Source organism: Thalia democratica, chromosome 9 (assembly GCF_965202585.1).
Source record: "Thalia democratica chromosome 9, ktThaDemo2.hap1.1, whole genome shotgun sequence".
Lineage (NCBI taxonomy): Eukaryota > Metazoa > Chordata > Thaliacea > Salpida > Salpidae > Thalia > Thalia democratica.
In genome coordinates this window covers 25,807,705-25,825,632 of record NC_139173.1, presented here as the reverse complement: position 1 = coordinate 25,825,632, position 17,928 = coordinate 25,807,705, and the positions used below count along the sequence as shown (strand labels likewise).

Below are 17,928 nucleotides of genomic sequence, written 5' to 3'. Positions count from 1 at the left end.
TCATCATGACAGCAACCAAAGGCGCGAAGAAGTCAGTAGCCAAGACCGCTCCGGTCGACGGCAAGAAGAAGCGAAGGAGGAGGAACAAAGAAAGCTTTGGCATCTATGTGTACAAAGTTTTGAAGCAAGTGCACCCCGACACCGGAATTTCCAGCAAGGCAATGGGAATCATGAACTCATTTGTCAACGACATCTTCGAGCGCATTGCAGCAGAGGCTTCACGTTTGGCTCATTACAACAAGAGGTCAACTGTTAGCAGCCGCGAAATTCAAACTGCTGTCAGGCTCTTGCTCCCCGGCGAGTTGTCAAAGCACGCAGTTTCAGAAGGAACTAAAGCTGTTACCAAATACACCAGCTCAAAATAAACGCTAAACAACCGGTCCTTTTCAGGACCACCATTTGAATAGAACCAGCTGTTCATGTTTACTTAAAGTACAAGAATATAAGCTTAGTACAAATAAATTCTTATTTGTGTAAATTAAAAACTCATATACTTGAATGAACACACTTTTTTTTTGTTTCAAATACTTTATAAACTTGTAACTCGTTATATTGTAGAAAAAGCATTGCATTAGTCTAAAAACAGTAGTAGTGCTTGTAATCAAATGGTTTGTAAAAGATGTTTAACTAACTTGATTTTGTTGTCCGTAAGATTTTTCATCTGAATACTTTTTGTACAAAACACTTGTTTTTATTCATTTGCTGAAGTTCTGTTGAAACATTCAATAAATAAGTGCTTACAAAAAAGTATCATCTTTTTAAACAAAAATGTATATCACTTATAACATGCAAAAACTTAGTTGTAACTTTATTTTAAGTTGTTGTTGATTATTAGTAACACAACCGAGCTTTAACTTTTTAAACGAGTTCTTCTTATCAACTTAACTGCAATTGAAGCCATGTAACACGTTTTAAAAAGTTACGAATACATAAATGAATACAAAAATGGTTGTTCAAGACAAAAAATTACAGATGTGTTTTTCAAGTAAAATAACATATTCCTTCTTTCAAAGCTAACTTCTGTTTAGCATATTCAAGAAACATTTTCAATTCAAAACATAAACACACAAAACAAACCAGCTCATTGGTTGAAACTTGGTAAAACACAAAAAAGTAACTGCTTGTACTTTTTTAAGTAATTTATTATTCTAGTTTTCAAAGTAAAAGGTACTTGTTTTAACTAGATATGAGACAACTTACTGACCTTTAACAACTCTAGTAGTTTGTTGAAAGTTATGTTTCTACATATCTAAAGTAATCAGGACCACCAGTTGATTTAAGCAGCTACTAATGTCGAGTAAACAGTGTCAAACAAGCTTAAACTAAGCGACAAAAAAATGTACAAATTTATATCTACATTGTGCGTGTTGGTAAAAAGTAACAGTTAGTGTGTTTCAATAACTTCTAAATAAACTTTCTAAAGCTGAATTTCTCTGTTTTTGTTTCTACTAGTTAGTTACACTTACTTTAGTTTTTGTAGTTCTACTTGACATTTTAAACTACTTTTGATAATGTAGAATAAGTTTTTCTGCTTCACTAGTATTTAAATGTTAGGTAAAAATGTTTTTTAATGGGAATTTTCTTGTTTAACTTATTGTTTAAACAAAACTTATTCTAGTTCATTTTACTTTGTAAACTTGTTTTTCAAACACTCAATAGATATTTGTTGTTAGTTTAATAAAAAAATCAATCTGTCACTAAATAAAAAATTATGCTTAAATAAGACATTATATTAAATGAGAAGAAACATTTACTTTGCTTTGATACTAAAAATGCTCAATGATATTTATTTAAGGTCTGATTGTCAAATAAGTATTAGTTTTACTTATCAGAATGCAAATGAAACAATAAAAAACTGTTTAAAAGTTGAACAGTAATGTAAACAACAGTGATTGTTTAAAACAAACATACAATTGAAATAATCTTTCTGCTTACAAAGCTCATACTTGTTTTGTTGAACTCATTTTTTCTGTGGCTATGACAAATAACGACATGATTCCAAGGTAAAAATGGAACAGCTTGTTACCATTTTTTGTAACTCTTTTTTAAACTATGTATGAGACAACTCAAAACGACGATACTTGTTTGTTTTAAGCTATGTACTTTTTGAATCTAAAGATTAGGTGGATCACCAATTAAATACACAAGCTACTAATGACTACTAAACTCAACAACACAAATACACACACTTAATCAACTTTGTGGTGAAAAAGAATCAAAAAACAATTTCCCTCCAAACTATAAACCCATTATTTATTAAATACCTAGCTCGCTACAATTTCTCTACTGTACTTTTTTTATGCAACTGTTAAGAAAGGAACTCTAGCTAGATAACTGCTCTAATCCTTACTTTATTGCTTACTATTGTCGAATGCTTAGTGAAAAGCTTTAACTAACTTGAGTGTCTTTTTCGTGGCCTTTTTCCTTTTAACTTTCTTTTCCAAATAAAACTTATTCTTATTCATGCTTACTTTGTGGACATTTTTTAATTCAATATTTCATTTGTTTTTTAGTTTATTAAAAAAAACTGTGCCTACGTCACTGTAAAAACTATTTTTATTTTTCAATGAAAATAGTACGCTTAAACAGAAATAAAACTTTGACTTATTAACTGAAAACGTTTTAAACTGTTAATAACAAACAATGTTTAGTGTCCTTAAAAAATACTGTTCAATTACAATTAAACTACAACTGAAACATGCTTAGCAATTCAAAACTGGTGTAACACATAAATGTAAACAACATCGTTTGTTCAAAAGAAAGAGAACGCTATTAACAAGTACGCAATTTACAAAACAAAATACCTTAATAAAATGATGAACTTGTATAAATAAATCTTTTATTTTACAAAGCTTACATCTACTTACTTGATTTAAGCTTTCTAATCTTGTCAAGCATATGAAATAAACCAATTGATTAGCTGAAACATGGTACAAAGAAAAGAAGTAAAAAACTTGTTACCACTTGTTTGTTACCCTTAAGTACGCTATACATAAGAAAGCAAAATTACTGTAACTTGTTGCTTTAAGCTGTGTAGTTTTTATAAATGTAAAGAAGAAGAAAAATTGGACAAAGCAAGACAAAAACTTTTTTAGCCTTCATTTTTTTACAGCCTATTATGTGACAGTACAAGTTCCATAATAGGCAAACTACAATGTAAAACTTTGAATCAAGCAAATACTTTGTTTTATATGGTCTATAATTGAATAAGATAACAGTTACTTTGCTTCAAGTTTATATGTTATTGCTACAACAGCTATGTTCTTAACGACATCCGAGAATAAAATGTAACTTATCCTAAGCTGTGTTTTTAACTACATTAACAGTAAGTTAGAGATAACTAGTTACGAATTTCGAAAAGCAAAACATTTAGTCAATGAAATCAATGGTACAGAACATTATGATTAATCTAGGTTGAGTAAACTAGGAAATTACTATTAGCAGTAAAGCAGTTAAAACACATGTTTAACTTGGTAAACACTTCAATCGTAAACTTTAAAAAACAGTACTGTTGTTGTTTCAAAATATGTGTCAGTATCTATGTTGTTTCGACTGACTTTAAAACTTTATGAGAAGTGACAAAACAAAGTTTGAAAAAAAAACCTAGTTGCATTATTTTCCAGTTAAAAAGTTTCAAAGATAGATTGAAAGGTTATGAGTGCTGATTGTAAACAAAGCTTTATTCAAACACTAAGTTTGTCAATTTTACTTCAAAACTTTTTCATTTCGATTTTCTTACTCGATTTTATTTTGTATATAATGCTGCTTAAAAAATAAACCAACCTCTTTTTTTACGTAAAATTTTTCATCCAAAAGATATCAGCTTTTGTTTAAGTTCAAATTTAGTGCTAGTGTTCATAAGCTTTTTCGACTTATTTACTTCTTTGAATTTAATTAACTTTATTTTGTTTGAAAAATTTACAACCAAATCCATTTGTTCACTTTTATCAGCACACTTTATTCGGTTGAAATCTGCAAAGTTAAAGTTCTTAGTTTGATCAAGGTTTAAGTTTAACGAGCAAAATCGCATCAGTTATTTTTTAAACTGTATAACAGCTTGAATCAGTTGTTTGAAACACCAATTGAATGTTAAACTACTTACCTGTTAAACTAGTTTTTCATATACACTGGAAAATAAAATTTGTGTTTAAACGTAGTTTACAACTTTCAAACAAGTATCATCATAGTTACTGTACAGTACGTTTTTGAAAGGTTGTTTGGAAAACATTGTTGTAAGGTAAGTTACTAGTATGTGCAAGAACAAAGTTATCTAGTTGTCTGTTTAATAAAAGTTTTGAGTACATTGCTTATGAGTATATTGATTATGAGTAATCATAACTAGTAAAGCTAAACAAAATGAACTCTTTTATTCTTTTGAAATTACTTTTTACACATTAGTTTAAACTGTAATTAACTTGAACATACTTGATAGAACTTACGATTAACAAAACTCCATGAAATCGATATAATGAAACTTTGTTTAAGTTTGAGGTAAAAAAAAACCTTGTGCTTTGTTAAAACTTTATTACTTTAGGTGAGCGGCAAAGGAAAACTCAGTCGGGAGTGTGTTAACATGTTTTGTTTCATTTATGTTTTTCTTAATGTATTTAGAGGTGTGCTGTAAGATACAGGCTGTTATTTCTGGACTTTTCAAACTAATGCTTTAAAAAAAATTACTTTTAGAACAAGTTAGATATGGTTTCTTTCTTACTGGAACTTTTTCAACATTCGTAATAAGACAACTAAGTTTTTATAAGCATATATGTGTTAAACAAACATGCTAATGCAAAAATGCTAAGAAGTAAAAGGTACCTTGCAAAGCATAACTGCTCGACAGTCAATTCGTCACAGTCAGTAACTCTTGCAAGTATCGTTTTGGTCGCTTTATTATTCATTCATCATGTCTACCACAGCAGTAGCAGCAGTACCAGCGCCAGCCGCAGCCAGGTCCTCCAAGAGACCAAGCGCCAAGAAGGCAGAGCACCCTACTTACAGGGAAATGATTAGCTCTGCCCTTGGAGCAATGAAGGAACGAAAAGGTACATCCCGCCAGAAGATACAAAAGTTTATTGCGGACACCTACAAGCTTGACCTCACAGCTTCCAATTCTCACTTGAAGAGAGCACTTACCAGCGGCGTGACCAAAGGTGCTTTTCTCCAGACAACTGGAAAAGGCGCTTCTGGCTCGTTCAAGCTTGCTCCAATGCCAGCTGCTGGGCCCAAGAAGAGGACAAAGAAAGTAGCTAAAAAGCCAGCAGCAAAGAAGGCCGCAGCTAAAAAACCAAAAAAGAAGTGTGCTCCCAAGAAGGCTGCAAAAAAACCAGCAGCCAAAAAGCGACCTGCTAAAAAGTGCGCTCCTAAGAAGGCAGCATCTAAAAAAGCTGCAAGCAAGAAGAAGAAAGTAACCAAGAAGAAGCCGGCAGCCAAAAAAGCATCCAAGAAGAAGAGCTGCAAAAAATAAGTTGTTCTTTTACCCAAGGTCCTTTTCAGGACCACTCAAACAAAATATAACGCAACTCGAAATGCATAAAACAATGCTAAGTTGAAAATATGCAAATTAGACTACACAGCGGAATCGCTCGCGTCCGTGTCTATGCGAACAGTATATAAACTGTCTTGCAACAAACAGTTTTATCATCAAAATGGCTCGTACCAAGCAAACCGCTCGTAAGTCAACCGGAGGCAAGGCTCCAAGGAAACAGCTCGCCACCAAGGCCGCTCGCAAGAGCGCACCCGCTACCGGAGGTGTGAAGAAGCCTCATCGCTACAGGCCCGGCACAGTTGCTCTGAGAGAAATCAGACGCTACCAGAAGTCAACTGAGCTTCTTTTGCGCAAGTTGCCTTTTCAGCGTCTGGTACGTGAAATAGCTCAAGACTTCAAAACTGACTTGAGGTTCCAAAGCAGTGCCGTTATGGCTTTGCAAGAAGCAAGCGAAGCGTACCTCGTTGGTTTGTTCGAAGATACTAACCTTTGCGCGATCCACGCCAAGCGTGTGACAATCATGCCCAAAGACATCCAGCTCGCCAGGAGAATGCGTGGCGAAAGAGCTTGAGCGTTAGCTAAAACCGGTCCTTTTCAGGGCCACCTTAAAACTTTGACAGTGAGAAAAACTTAACCGAACGAAAAAATGTAAGTTAAGAGACTTTTTTGAGTATGCAAATTAGTTAGTAGTAACCGTACGCGTCCGTAACAGCTTGTATATAATCTCGACGCACTGACGAAATAAGTATATTCAACAACATGTCTGGACGCGGCAAAGGAGGTAAAGGCTTGGGAAAGGGAGGTGCTAAGCGCCATCGCAAAGTGCTTCGCGATAACATCCAAGGCATCACGAAGCCGGCAATCCGCCGTTTGGCTCGCCGAGGCGGAGTTAAGCGAATCTCGGGACTGATTTACGAAGAAACGAGAGGCGTCATGAAAGTTTTCTTGGAAAATGTTATTCGCGATGCAGTAACATACACAGAGCACGCCAAGCGCAAGACCGTCACAGCACTCGACGTCGTGTACGCACTCAAGCGTCAAGGAAGAACCTTGTACGGCTTCGGTGGCTAATCGCTTTTAGCAAACCCGGTCCTTTTTAGGACCACCTAATTCAATATAAAAGTTTTACAACACTTTTGACAAGATTAAGCATTAGCTATGACATATGCAAATTAGTTTTTCGTTCGACGCGGTTAGGTATGAGTTTTATAGTGAGCTGTGCAAGCTATCATCACAATCATTCGAACAACAAAATGTCAGGACGTGGTAAAGGATCAAAACTCAAATCTAAGCCGAAGAGCAGGTCTTCCCGTGCAGGACTGCAGTTTCCAGTCGGTCGCGTGCACCGCCTGTTGCGCACCGGCAACTACAGCCAAAGAGTCGGAGCTGGTGCTCCAGTTTATCTGGCTGCCGTTCTCGAGTACTTGAGCGCAGAAGTGCTCGAGCTTGCCGGTAACGCTGCTCGTGACAACAAGAAAAGCAGGATCATTCCTCGCCATTTGCAACTAGCTATTCGCAACGACGAAGAGTTGAACAAACTTCTCGGAGGCGTCACAATTGCTCAAGGTGGTGTTCTTCCAAACATCCAGGCAGTACTATTGCCTAAGAAGACCGCTTCAAAAAAGTCAGCCTAAGTTAAAAAAAAACCAGGTCCTTTTCAGGACCACCAAAATATTTACAACAAACGAGAGAATTGTGAAGTGAGAGAAACCAGCTATCGTTCGCGTACGGAACTATGCTAATTTGCATAATTTTTCAGCATATAAACTGGCGCCGAGACAGAAGTCCACACATCATCATGACAGCAACCAAAGGCGCGAAGAAGTCAGTAGCCAAGACCGCTCCGGTCGACGGCAAGAAGAAGCGAAGGAGGAGGAACAAAGAAAGCTTTGGCATCTATGTGTACAAAGTTTTGAAGCAAGTGCACCCCGACACCGGAATTTCCAGCAAGGCAATGGGAATCATGAACTCATTTGTCAACGACATCTTCGAGCGCATTGCAGCAGAGGCTTCACGTTTGGCTCATTACAACAAGAGGTCAACTGTTAGCAGCCGCGAAATTCAAACTGCTGTCAGGCTCTTGCTCCCCGGCGAGTTGTCAAAGCACGCAGTTTCAGAAGGAACTAAAGCTGTTACCAAATACACCAGCTCAAAATAAACGCTAAACAACCGGTCCTTTTCAGGACCACCATTTGAATAGAACCAGCTGTTCATGTTTACTTAAAGTACAAGAATATAAGCTTAGTACAAATAAATTCTTATTTGTGTAAATTAAAAACTCATATACTTGAATGAACACACTTTTTTTTTGTTTCAAATACTTTATAAACTTGTAACTCGTTATATTGTAGAAAAAGCATTGCATTAGTCTAAAAACAGTAGTAGTGCTTGTAATCAAATGGTTTGTAAAAGATGTTTAACTAACTTGATTTTGTTGTCCGTAAGATTTTTCATCTGAATACTTTTTGTACAAAACACTTGTTTTTATTCATTTGCTGAAGTTCTGTTGAAACATTCAATAAATAAGTGCTTACAAAAAAGTATCATCTTTTTAAACAAAAATGTATATCACTTATAACATGCAAAAACTTAGTTGTAACTTTATTTTAAGTTGTTGTTGATTATTAGTAACACAACCGAGCTTTAACTTTTTAAACGAGTTCTTCTTATCAACTTAACTGCAATTGAAGCCATGTAACACGTTTTAAAAAGTTACGAATACATAAATGAATACAAAAATGGTTGTTCAAGACAAAAAATTACAGATGTGTTTTTCAAGTAAAATAACATATTCCTTCTTTCAAAGCTAACTTCTGTTTAGCATATTCAAGAAACATTTTCAATTCAAAACATAAACACACAAAACAAACCAGCTCATTGGTTGAAACTTGGTAAAACACAAAAAAGTAACTGCTTGTACTTTTTTAAGTAATTTATTATTCTAGTTTTCAAAGTAAAAGGTACTTGTTTTAACTAGATATGAGACAACTTACTGACCTTTAACAACTCTAGTAGTTTGTTGAAAGTTATGTTTCTACATATCTAAAGTAATCAGGACCACCAGTTGATTTAAGCAGCTACTAATGTCGAGTAAACAGTGTCAAACAAGCTTAAACTAAGCGACAAAAAAATGTACAAATTTATATCTACATTGTGCGTGTTGGTAAAAAGTAACAGTTAGTGTGTTTCAATAACTTCTAAATAAACTTTCTAAAGCTGAATTTCTCTGTTTTTGTTTCTACTAGTTAGTTACACTTACTTTAGTTTTTGTAGTTCTACTTGACATTTTAAACTACTTTTGATAATGTAGAATAAGTTTTTCTGCTTCACTAGTATTTAAATGTTAGGTAAAAATGTTTTTTAATGGGAATTTTCTTGTTTAACTTATTGTTTAAACAAAACTTATTCTAGTTCATTTTACTTTGTAAACTTGTTTTTCAAACACTCAATAGATATTTGTTGTTAGTTTAATAAAAAAATCAATCTGTCACTAAATAAAAAATTATGCTTAAATAAGACATTATATTAAATGAGAAGAAACATTTACTTTGCTTTGATACTAAAAATGCTCAATGATATTTATTTAAGGTCTGATTGTCAAATAAGTATTAGTTTTACTTATCAGAATGCAAATGAAACAATAAAAAACTGTTTAAAAGTTGAACAGTAATGTAAACAACAGTGATTGTTTAAAACAAACATACAATTGAAATAATCTTTCTGCTTACAAAGCTCATACTTGTTTTGTTGAACTCATTTTTTCTGTGGCTATGACAAATAACGACATGATTCCAAGGTAAAAATGGAACAGCTTGTTACCATTTTTTGTAACTCTTTTTTAAACTATGTATGAGACAACTCAAAACGACGATACTTGTTTGTTTTAAGCTATGTACTTTTTGAATCTAAAGATTAGGTGGATCACCAATTAAATACACAAGCTACTAATGACTACTAAACTCAACAACACAAATACACACACTTAATCAACTTTGTGGTGAAAAAGAATCAAAAAACAATTTCCCTCCAAACTATAAACCCATTATTTATTAAATACCTAGCTCGCTACAATTTCTCTACTGTACTTTTTTTATGCAACTGTTAAGAAAGGAACTCTAGCTAGATAACTGCTCTAATCCTTACTTTATTGCTTACTATTGTCGAATGCTTAGTGAAAAGCTTTAACTAACTTGAGTGTCTTTTTCGTGGCCTTTTTCCTTTTAACTTTCTTTTCCAAATAAAACTTATTCTTATTCATGCTTACTTTGTGGACATTTTTTAATTCAATATTTCATTTGTTTTTTAGTTTATTAAAAAAAACTGTGCCTACGTCACTGTAAAAACTATTTTTATTTTTCAATGAAAATAGTACGCTTAAACAGAAATAAAACTTTGACTTATTAACTGAAAACGTTTTAAACTGTTAATAACAAACAATGTTTAGTGTCCTTAAAAAATACTGTTCAATTACAATTAAACTACAACTGAAACATGCTTAGCAATTCAAAACTGGTGTAACACATAAATGTAAACAACATCGTTTGTTCAAAAGAAAGAGAACGCTATTAACAAGTACGCAATTTACAAAACAAAATACCTTAATAAAATGATGAACTTGTATAAATAAATCTTTTATTTTACAAAGCTTACATCTACTTACTTGATTTAAGCTTTCTAATCTTGTCAAGCATATGAAATAAACCAATTGATTAGCTGAAACATGGTACAAAGAAAAGAAGTAAAAAACTTGTTACCACTTGTTTGTTACCCTTAAGTACGCTATACATAAGAAAGCAAAATTACTGTAACTTGTTGCTTTAAGCTGTGTAGTTTTTATAAATGTAAAGAAGAAGAAAAATTGGACAAAGCAAGACAAAAACTTTTTTAGCCTTCATTTTTTTACAGCCTATTATGTGACAGTACAAGTTCCATAATAGGCAAACTACAATGTAAAACTTTGAATCAAGCAAATACTTTGTTTTATATGGTCTATAATTGAATAAGATAACAGTTACTTTGCTTCAAGTTTATATGTTATTGCTACAACAGCTATGTTCTTAACGACATCCGAGAATAAAATGTAACTTATCCTAAGCTGTGTTTTTAACTACATTAACAGTAAGTTAGAGATAACTAGTTACGAATTTCGAAAAGCAAAACATTTAGTCAATGAAATCAATGGTACAGAACATTATGATTAATCTAGGTTGAGTAAACTAGGAAATTACTATTAGCAGTAAAGCAGTTAAAACACATGTTTAACTTGGTAAACACTTCAATCGTAAACTTTAAAAAACAGTACTGTTGTTGTTTCAAAATATGTGTCAGTATCTATGTTGTTTCGACTGACTTTAAAACTTTATGAGAAGTGACAAAACAAAGTTTGAAAAAAAAACCTAGTTGCATTATTTTCCAGTTAAAAAGTTTCAAAGATAGATTGAAAGGTTATGAGTGCTGATTGTAAACAAAGCTTTATTCAAACACTAAGTTTGTCAATTTTACTTCAAAACTTTTTCATTTCGATTTTCTTACTCGATTTTATTTTGTATATAATGCTGCTTAAAAAATAAACCAACCTCTTTTTTTACGTAAAATTTTTCATCCAAAAGATATCAGCTTTTGTTTAAGTTCAAATTTAGTGCTAGTGTTCATAAGCTTTTTCGACTTATTTACTTCTTTGAATTTAATTAACTTTATTTTGTTTGAAAAATTTACAACCAAATCCATTTGTTCACTTTTATCAGCACACTTTATTCGGTTGAAATCTGCAAAGTTAAAGTTCTTAGTTTGATCAAGGTTTAAGTTTAACGAGCAAAATCGCATCAGTTATTTTTTAAACTGTATAACAGCTTGAATCAGTTGTTTGAAACACCAATTGAATGTTAAACTACTTACCTGTTAAACTAGTTTTTCATATACACTGGAAAATAAAATTTGTGTTTAAACGTAGTTTACAACTTTCAAACAAGTATCATCATAGTTACTGTACAGTACGTTTTTGAAAGGTTGTTTGGAAAACATTGTTGTAAGGTAAGTTACTAGTATGTGCAAGAACAAAGTTATCTAGTTGTCTGTTTAATAAAAGTTTTGAGTACATTGCTTATGAGTATATTGATTATGAGTAATCATAACTAGTAAAGCTAAACAAAATGAACTCTTTTATTCTTTTGAAATTACTTTTTACACATTAGTTTAAACTGTAATTAACTTGAACATACTTGATAGAACTTACGATTAACAAAACTCCATGAAATCGATATAATGAAACTTTGTTTAAGTTTGAGGTAAAAAAAAACCTTGTGCTTTGTTAAAACTTTATTACTTTAGGTGAGCGGCAAAGGAAAACTCAGTCGGGAGTGTGTTAACATGTTTTGTTTCATTTATGTTTTTCTTAATGTATTTAGAGGTGTGCTGTAAGATACAGGCTGTTATTTCTGGACTTTTCAAACTAATGCTTTAAAAAAAATTACTTTTAGAACAAGTTAGATATGGTTTCTTTCTTACTGGAACTTTTTCAACATTCGTAATAAGACAACTAAGTTTTTATAAGCATATATGTGTTAAACAAACATGCTAATGCAAAAATGCTAAGAAGTAAAAGGTACCTTGCAAAGCATAACTGCTCGACAGTCAATTCGTCACAGTCAGTAACTCTTGCAAGTATCGTTTTGGTCGCTTTATTATTCATTCATCATGTCTACCACAGCAGTAGCAGCAGTACCAGCGCCAGCCGCAGCCAGGTCCTCCAAGAGACCAAGCGCCAAGAAGGCAGAGCACCCTACTTACAGGGAAATGATTAGCTCTGCCCTTGGAGCAATGAAGGAACGAAAAGGTACATCCCGCCAGAAGATACAAAAGTTTATTGCGGACACCTACAAGCTTGACCTCACAGCTTCCAATTCTCACTTGAAGAGAGCACTTACCAGCGGCGTGACCAAAGGTGCTTTTCTCCAGACAACTGGAAAAGGCGCTTCTGGCTCGTTCAAGCTTGCTCCAATGCCAGCTGCTGGGCCCAAGAAGAGGACAAAGAAAGTAGCTAAAAAGCCAGCAGCAAAGAAGGCCGCAGCTAAAAAACCAAAAAAGAAGTGTGCTCCCAAGAAGGCTGCAAAAAAACCAGCAGCCAAAAAGCGACCTGCTAAAAAGTGCGCTCCTAAGAAGGCAGCATCTAAAAAAGCTGCAAGCAAGAAGAAGAAAGTAACCAAGAAGAAGCCGGCAGCCAAAAAAGCATCCAAGAAGAAGAGCTGCAAAAAATAAGTTGTTCTTTTACCCAAGGTCCTTTTCAGGACCACTCAAACAAAATATAACGCAACTCGAAATGCATAAAACAATGCTAAGTTGAAAATATGCAAATTAGACTACACAGCGGAATCGCTCGCGTCCGTGTCTATGCGAACAGTATATAAACTGTCTTGCAACAAACAGTTTTATCATCAAAATGGCTCGTACCAAGCAAACCGCTCGTAAGTCAACCGGAGGCAAGGCTCCAAGGAAACAGCTCGCCACCAAGGCCGCTCGCAAGAGCGCACCCGCTACCGGAGGTGTGAAGAAGCCTCATCGCTACAGGCCCGGCACAGTTGCTCTGAGAGAAATCAGACGCTACCAGAAGTCAACTGAGCTTCTTTTGCGCAAGTTGCCTTTTCAGCGTCTGGTACGTGAAATAGCTCAAGACTTCAAAACTGACTTGAGGTTCCAAAGCAGTGCCGTTATGGCTTTGCAAGAAGCAAGCGAAGCGTACCTCGTTGGTTTGTTCGAAGATACTAACCTTTGCGCGATCCACGCCAAGCGTGTGACAATCATGCCCAAAGACATCCAGCTCGCCAGGAGAATGCGTGGCGAAAGAGCTTGAGCGTTAGCTAAAACCGGTCCTTTTCAGGGCCACCTTAAAACTTTGACAGTGAGAAAAACTTAACCGAACGAAAAAATGTAAGTTAAGAGACTTTTTTGAGTATGCAAATTAGTTAGTAGTAACCGTACGCGTCCGTAACAGCTTGTATATAATCTCGACGCACTGACGAAATAAGTATATTCAACAACATGTCTGGACGCGGCAAAGGAGGTAAAGGCTTGGGAAAGGGAGGTGCTAAGCGCCATCGCAAAGTGCTTCGCGATAACATCCAAGGCATCACGAAGCCGGCAATCCGCCGTTTGGCTCGCCGAGGCGGAGTTAAGCGAATCTCGGGACTGATTTACGAAGAAACGAGAGGCGTCATGAAAGTTTTCTTGGAAAATGTTATTCGCGATGCAGTAACATACACAGAGCACGCCAAGCGCAAGACCGTCACAGCACTCGACGTCGTGTACGCACTCAAGCGTCAAGGAAGAACCTTGTACGGCTTCGGTGGCTAATCGCTTTTAGCAAACCCGGTCCTTTTTAGGACCACCTAATTCAATATAAAAGTTTTACAACACTTTTGACAAGATTAAGCATTAGCTATGACATATGCAAATTAGTTTTTCGTTCGACGCGGTTAGGTATGAGTTTTATAGTGAGCTGTGCAAGCTATCATCACAATCATTCGAACAACAAAATGTCAGGACGTGGTAAAGGATCAAAACTCAAATCTAAGCCGAAGAGCAGGTCTTCCCGTGCAGGACTGCAGTTTCCAGTCGGTCGCGTGCACCGCCTGTTGCGCACCGGCAACTACAGCCAAAGAGTCGGAGCTGGTGCTCCAGTTTATCTGGCTGCCGTTCTCGAGTACTTGAGCGCAGAAGTGCTCGAGCTTGCCGGTAACGCTGCTCGTGACAACAAGAAAAGCAGGATCATTCCTCGCCATTTGCAACTAGCTATTCGCAACGACGAAGAGTTGAACAAACTTCTCGGAGGCGTCACAATTGCTCAAGGTGGTGTTCTTCCAAACATCCAGGCAGTACTATTGCCTAAGAAGACCGCTTCAAAAAAGTCAGCCTAAGTTAAAAAAAAACCAGGTCCTTTTCAGGACCACCAAAATATTTACAACAAACGAGAGAATTGTGAAGTGAGAGAAACCAGCTATCGTTCGCGTACGGAACTATGCTAATTTGCATAATTTTTCAGCATATAAACTGGCGCCGAGACAGAAGTCCACACATCATCATGACAGCAACCAAAGGCGCGAAGAAGTCAGTAGCCAAGACCGCTCCGGTCGACGGCAAGAAGAAGCGAAGGAGGAGGAACAAAGAAAGCTTTGGCATCTATGTGTACAAAGTTTTGAAGCAAGTGCACCCCGACACCGGAATTTCCAGCAAGGCAATGGGAATCATGAACTCATTTGTCAACGACATCTTCGAGCGCATTGCAGCAGAGGCTTCACGTTTGGCTCATTACAACAAGAGGTCAACTGTTAGCAGCCGCGAAATTCAAACTGCTGTCAGGCTCTTGCTCCCCGGCGAGTTGTCAAAGCACGCAGTTTCAGAAGGAACTAAAGCTGTTACCAAATACACCAGCTCAAAATAAACGCTAAACAACCGGTCCTTTTCAGGACCACCATTTGAATAGAACCAGCTGTTCATGTTTACTTAAAGTACAAGAATATAAGCTTAGTACAAATAAATTCTTATTTGTGTAAATTAAAAACTCATATACTTGAATGAACACACTTTTTTTTTGTTTCAAATACTTTATAAACTTGTAACTCGTTATATTGTAGAAAAAGCATTGCATTAGTCTAAAAACAGTAGTAGTGCTTGTAATCAAATGGTTTGTAAAAGATGTTTAACTAACTTGATTTTGTTGTCCGTAAGATTTTTCATCTGAATACTTTTTGTACAAAACACTTGTTTTTATTCATTTGCTGAAGTTCTGTTGAAACATTCAATAAATAAGTGCTTACAAAAAAGTATCATCTTTTTAAACAAAAATGTATATCACTTATAACATGCAAAAACTTAGTTGTAACTTTATTTTAAGTTGTTGTTGATTATTAGTAACACAACCGAGCTTTAACTTTTTAAACGAGTTCTTCTTATCAACTTAACTGCAATTGAAGCCATGTAACACGTTTTAAAAAGTTACGAATACATAAATGAATACAAAAATGGTTGTTCAAGACAAAAAATTACAGATGTGTTTTTCAAGTAAAATAACATATTCCTTCTTTCAAAGCTAACTTCTGTTTAGCATATTCAAGAAACATTTTCAATTCAAAACATAAACACACAAAACAAACCAGCTCATTGGTTGAAACTTGGTAAAACACAAAAAAGTAACTGCTTGTACTTTTTTAAGTAATTTATTATTCTAGTTTTCAAAGTAAAAGGTACTTGTTTTAACTAGATATGAGACAACTTACTGACCTTTAACAACTCTAGTAGTTTGTTGAAAGTTATGTTTCTACATATCTAAAGTAATCAGGACCACCAGTTGATTTAAGCAGCTACTAATGTCGAGTAAACAGTGTCAAACAAGCTTAAACTAAGCGACAAAAAAATGTACAAATTTATATCTACATTGTGCGTGTTGGTAAAAAGTAACAGTTAGTGTGTTTCAATAACTTCTAAATAAACTTTCTAAAGCTGAATTTCTCTGTTTTTGTTTCTACTAGTTAGTTACACTTACTTTAGTTTTTGTAGTTCTACTTGACATTTTAAACTACTTTTGATAATGTAGAATAAGTTTTTCTGCTTCACTAGTATTTAAATGTTAGGTAAAAATGTTTTTTAATGGGAATTTTCTTGTTTAACTTATTGTTTAAACAAAACTTATTCTAGTTCATTTTACTTTGTAAACTTGTTTTTCAAACACTCAATAGATATTTGTTGTTAGTTTAATAAAAAAATCAATCTGTCACTAAATAAAAAATTATGCTTAAATAAGACATTATATTAAATGAGAAGAAACATTTACTTTGCTTTGATACTAAAAATGCTCAATGATATTTATTTAAGGTCTGATTGTCAAATAAGTATTAGTTTTACTTATCAGAATGCAAATGAAACAATAAAAAACTGTTTAAAAGTTGAACAGTAATGTAAACAACAGTGATTGTTTAAAACAAACATACAATTGAAATAATCTTTCTGCTTACAAAGCTCATACTTGTTTTGTTGAACTCATTTTTTCTGTGGCTATGACAAATAACGACATGATTCCAAGGTAAAAATGGAACAGCTTGTTACCATTTTTTGTAACTCTTTTTTAAACTATGTATGAGACAACTCAAAACGACGATACTTGTTTGTTTTAAGCTATGTACTTTTTGAATCTAAAGATTAGGTGGATCACCAATTAAATACACAAGCTACTAATGACTACTAAACTCAACAACACAAATACACACACTTAATCAACTTTGTGGTGAAAAAGAATCAAAAAACAATTTCCCTCCAAACTATAAACCCATTATTTATTAAATACCTAGCTCGCTACAATTTCTCTACTGTACTTTTTTTATGCAACTGTTAAGAAAGGAACTCTAGCTAGATAACTGCTCTAATCCTTACTTTATTGCTTACTATTGTCGAATGCTTAGTGAAAAGCTTTAACTAACTTGAGTGTCTTTTTCGTGGCCTTTTTCCTTTTAACTTTCTTTTCCAAATAAAACTTATTCTTATTCATGCTTACTTTGTGGACATTTTTTAATTCAATATTTCATTTGTTTTTTAGTTTATTAAAAAAAACTGTGCCTACGTCACTGTAAAAACTATTTTTATTTTTCAATGAAAATAGTACGCTTAAACAGAAATAAAACTTTGACTTATTAACTGAAAACGTTTTAAACTGTTAATAACAAACAATGTTTAGTGTCCTTAAAAAATACTGTTCAATTACAATTAAACTACAACTGAAACATGCTTAGCAATTCAAAACTGGTGTAACACATAAATGTAAACAACATCGTTTGTTCAAAAGAAAGAGAACGCTATTAACAAGTACGCAATTTACAAAACAAAATACCTTAATAAAATGATGAACTTGTATAAATAAATCTTTTATTTTACAAAGCTTACATCTACTTACTTGATTTAAGCTTTCTAATCTTGTCAAGCATATGAAATAAACCAATTGATTAGCTGAAACATGGTACAAAGAAAAGAAGTAAAAAACTTGTTACCACTTGTTTGTTACCCTTAAGTACGCTATACATAAGAAAGCAAAATTACTGTAACTTGTTGCTTTAAGCTGTGTAGTTTTTATAAATGTAAAGAAGAAGAAAAATTGGACAAAGCAAGACAAAAACTTTTTTAGCCTTCATTTTTTTACAGCCTATTATGTGACAGTACAAGTTCCATAATAGGCAAACTACAATGTAAAACTTTGAATCAAGCAAATACTTTGTTTTATATGGTCTATAATTGAATAAGATAACAGTTACTTTGCTTCAAGTTTATATGTTATTGCTACAACAGCTATGTTCTTAACGACATCCGAGAATAAAATGTAACTTATCCTAAGCTGTGTTTTTAACTACATTAACAGTAAGTTAGAGATAACTAGTTACGAATTTCGAAAAGCAAAACATTTAGTCAAT

General features: G+C 34.0%; 9 protein-coding genes across 9 annotated transcripts; all 9 read left to right on the top strand.

The window, feature by feature from the left end:
- The first annotated feature begins 5 nt into the window (after positions 1–5).
- Positions 6–365, top strand: LOC145845046 (histone H2B 1/2-like). The gene has a single exon (XM_082952465.1). The coding sequence runs from the start codon at positions 6–8 to the stop codon at positions 363–365; it is 360 nt and encodes a 119-aa protein (XP_082808591.1).
- Positions 366–4,900: 4,535 nt separating this feature from the next.
- On the top strand, positions 4,901–6,053 carry LOC145845045 (uncharacterized). Its single transcript, XM_082952464.1, has 2 exons — positions 4,901–5,365; positions 5,715–6,053. The coding sequence occupies exons 1-2, from the start codon at positions 4,901–4,903 to the stop codon at positions 6,051–6,053; spliced, it is 804 nt and encodes a 267-aa protein (XP_082808590.1).
- A 188-nt stretch (positions 6,054–6,241) lies between these two features.
- LOC145845044 (histone H4-like) lies at positions 6,242–6,553 on the top strand. The gene has a single exon (XM_082952463.1). The coding sequence runs from the start codon at positions 6,242–6,244 to the stop codon at positions 6,551–6,553; it is 312 nt and encodes a 103-aa protein (XP_082808589.1).
- A 182-nt stretch (positions 6,554–6,735) lies between these two features.
- On the top strand, positions 6,736–7,116 carry LOC145844224 (histone H2A). The gene has a single exon (XM_082951597.1). The coding sequence runs from the start codon at positions 6,736–6,738 to the stop codon at positions 7,114–7,116; it is 381 nt and encodes a 126-aa protein (XP_082807723.1).
- A 164-nt stretch (positions 7,117–7,280) lies between these two features.
- LOC145845042 (histone H2B 1/2-like) lies at positions 7,281–7,640 on the top strand. Its single transcript, XM_082952462.1, has one exon. The coding sequence runs from the start codon at positions 7,281–7,283 to the stop codon at positions 7,638–7,640; it is 360 nt and encodes a 119-aa protein (XP_082808588.1).
- Positions 7,641–12,175: 4,535 nt separating this feature from the next.
- On the top strand, positions 12,176–13,328 carry LOC145845041 (uncharacterized). Its single transcript, XM_082952461.1, has 2 exons — positions 12,176–12,640; positions 12,990–13,328. The coding sequence occupies exons 1-2, from the start codon at positions 12,176–12,178 to the stop codon at positions 13,326–13,328; spliced, it is 804 nt and encodes a 267-aa protein (XP_082808587.1).
- Positions 13,329–13,516: 188 nt separating this feature from the next.
- On the top strand, positions 13,517–13,828 carry LOC145845040 (histone H4-like). Its single transcript, XM_082952460.1, has one exon. It carries the CDS (start codon positions 13,517–13,519, stop codon positions 13,826–13,828), a length of 312 nt encoding a protein of 103 aa, XP_082808586.1.
- A 182-nt stretch (positions 13,829–14,010) lies between these two features.
- On the top strand, positions 14,011–14,391 carry LOC145844225 (histone H2A). Its single transcript, XM_082951598.1, has one exon. The coding sequence runs from the start codon at positions 14,011–14,013 to the stop codon at positions 14,389–14,391; it is 381 nt and encodes a 126-aa protein (XP_082807724.1).
- A 164-nt stretch (positions 14,392–14,555) lies between these two features.
- Positions 14,556–14,915, top strand: LOC145845039 (histone H2B 1/2-like). The gene has a single exon (XM_082952459.1). It carries the CDS (start codon positions 14,556–14,558, stop codon positions 14,913–14,915), a length of 360 nt encoding a protein of 119 aa, XP_082808585.1.
- Positions 14,916–17,928: the final 3,013 nt, after the last annotated feature.

What these genes read in the sequence shown, in the direction of transcription:
- LOC145845046 (XM_082952465.1), top strand. Translation starts at nt 6, where the DNA reads ATGACAGCAACCAAAGGCGCGAAGAAGTCAGTAGCCAAGACCGCTCCG.
- LOC145845045 (XM_082952464.1), top strand. Translation starts at nt 4,901, where the DNA reads ATGTCTACCACAGCAGTAGCAGCAGTACCAGCGCCAGCCGCAGCCAGG. An exon ending in AAAAGTGCGCTCCTAAGAAG is followed by an intron (nt 5,366 to 5,714) that starts GCAGCATCTAAA and finishes CTCGCCACCAAG; the next exon opens with GCCGCTCGCAAGAGCGCACC.
- LOC145845044 (XM_082952463.1), top strand. Translation starts at nt 6,242, where the DNA reads ATGTCTGGACGCGGCAAAGGAGGTAAAGGCTTGGGAAAGGGAGGTGCT.
- LOC145844224 (XM_082951597.1), top strand. Translation starts at nt 6,736, where the DNA reads ATGTCAGGACGTGGTAAAGGATCAAAACTCAAATCTAAGCCGAAGAGC.
- LOC145845042 (XM_082952462.1), top strand. Translation starts at nt 7,281, where the DNA reads ATGACAGCAACCAAAGGCGCGAAGAAGTCAGTAGCCAAGACCGCTCCG.
- LOC145845041 (XM_082952461.1), top strand. Translation starts at nt 12,176, where the DNA reads ATGTCTACCACAGCAGTAGCAGCAGTACCAGCGCCAGCCGCAGCCAGG. An exon ending in AAAAGTGCGCTCCTAAGAAG is followed by an intron (nt 12,641 to 12,989) that starts GCAGCATCTAAA and finishes CTCGCCACCAAG; the next exon opens with GCCGCTCGCAAGAGCGCACC.
- LOC145845040 (XM_082952460.1), top strand. Translation starts at nt 13,517, where the DNA reads ATGTCTGGACGCGGCAAAGGAGGTAAAGGCTTGGGAAAGGGAGGTGCT.
- LOC145844225 (XM_082951598.1), top strand. Translation starts at nt 14,011, where the DNA reads ATGTCAGGACGTGGTAAAGGATCAAAACTCAAATCTAAGCCGAAGAGC.
- LOC145845039 (XM_082952459.1), top strand. Translation starts at nt 14,556, where the DNA reads ATGACAGCAACCAAAGGCGCGAAGAAGTCAGTAGCCAAGACCGCTCCG.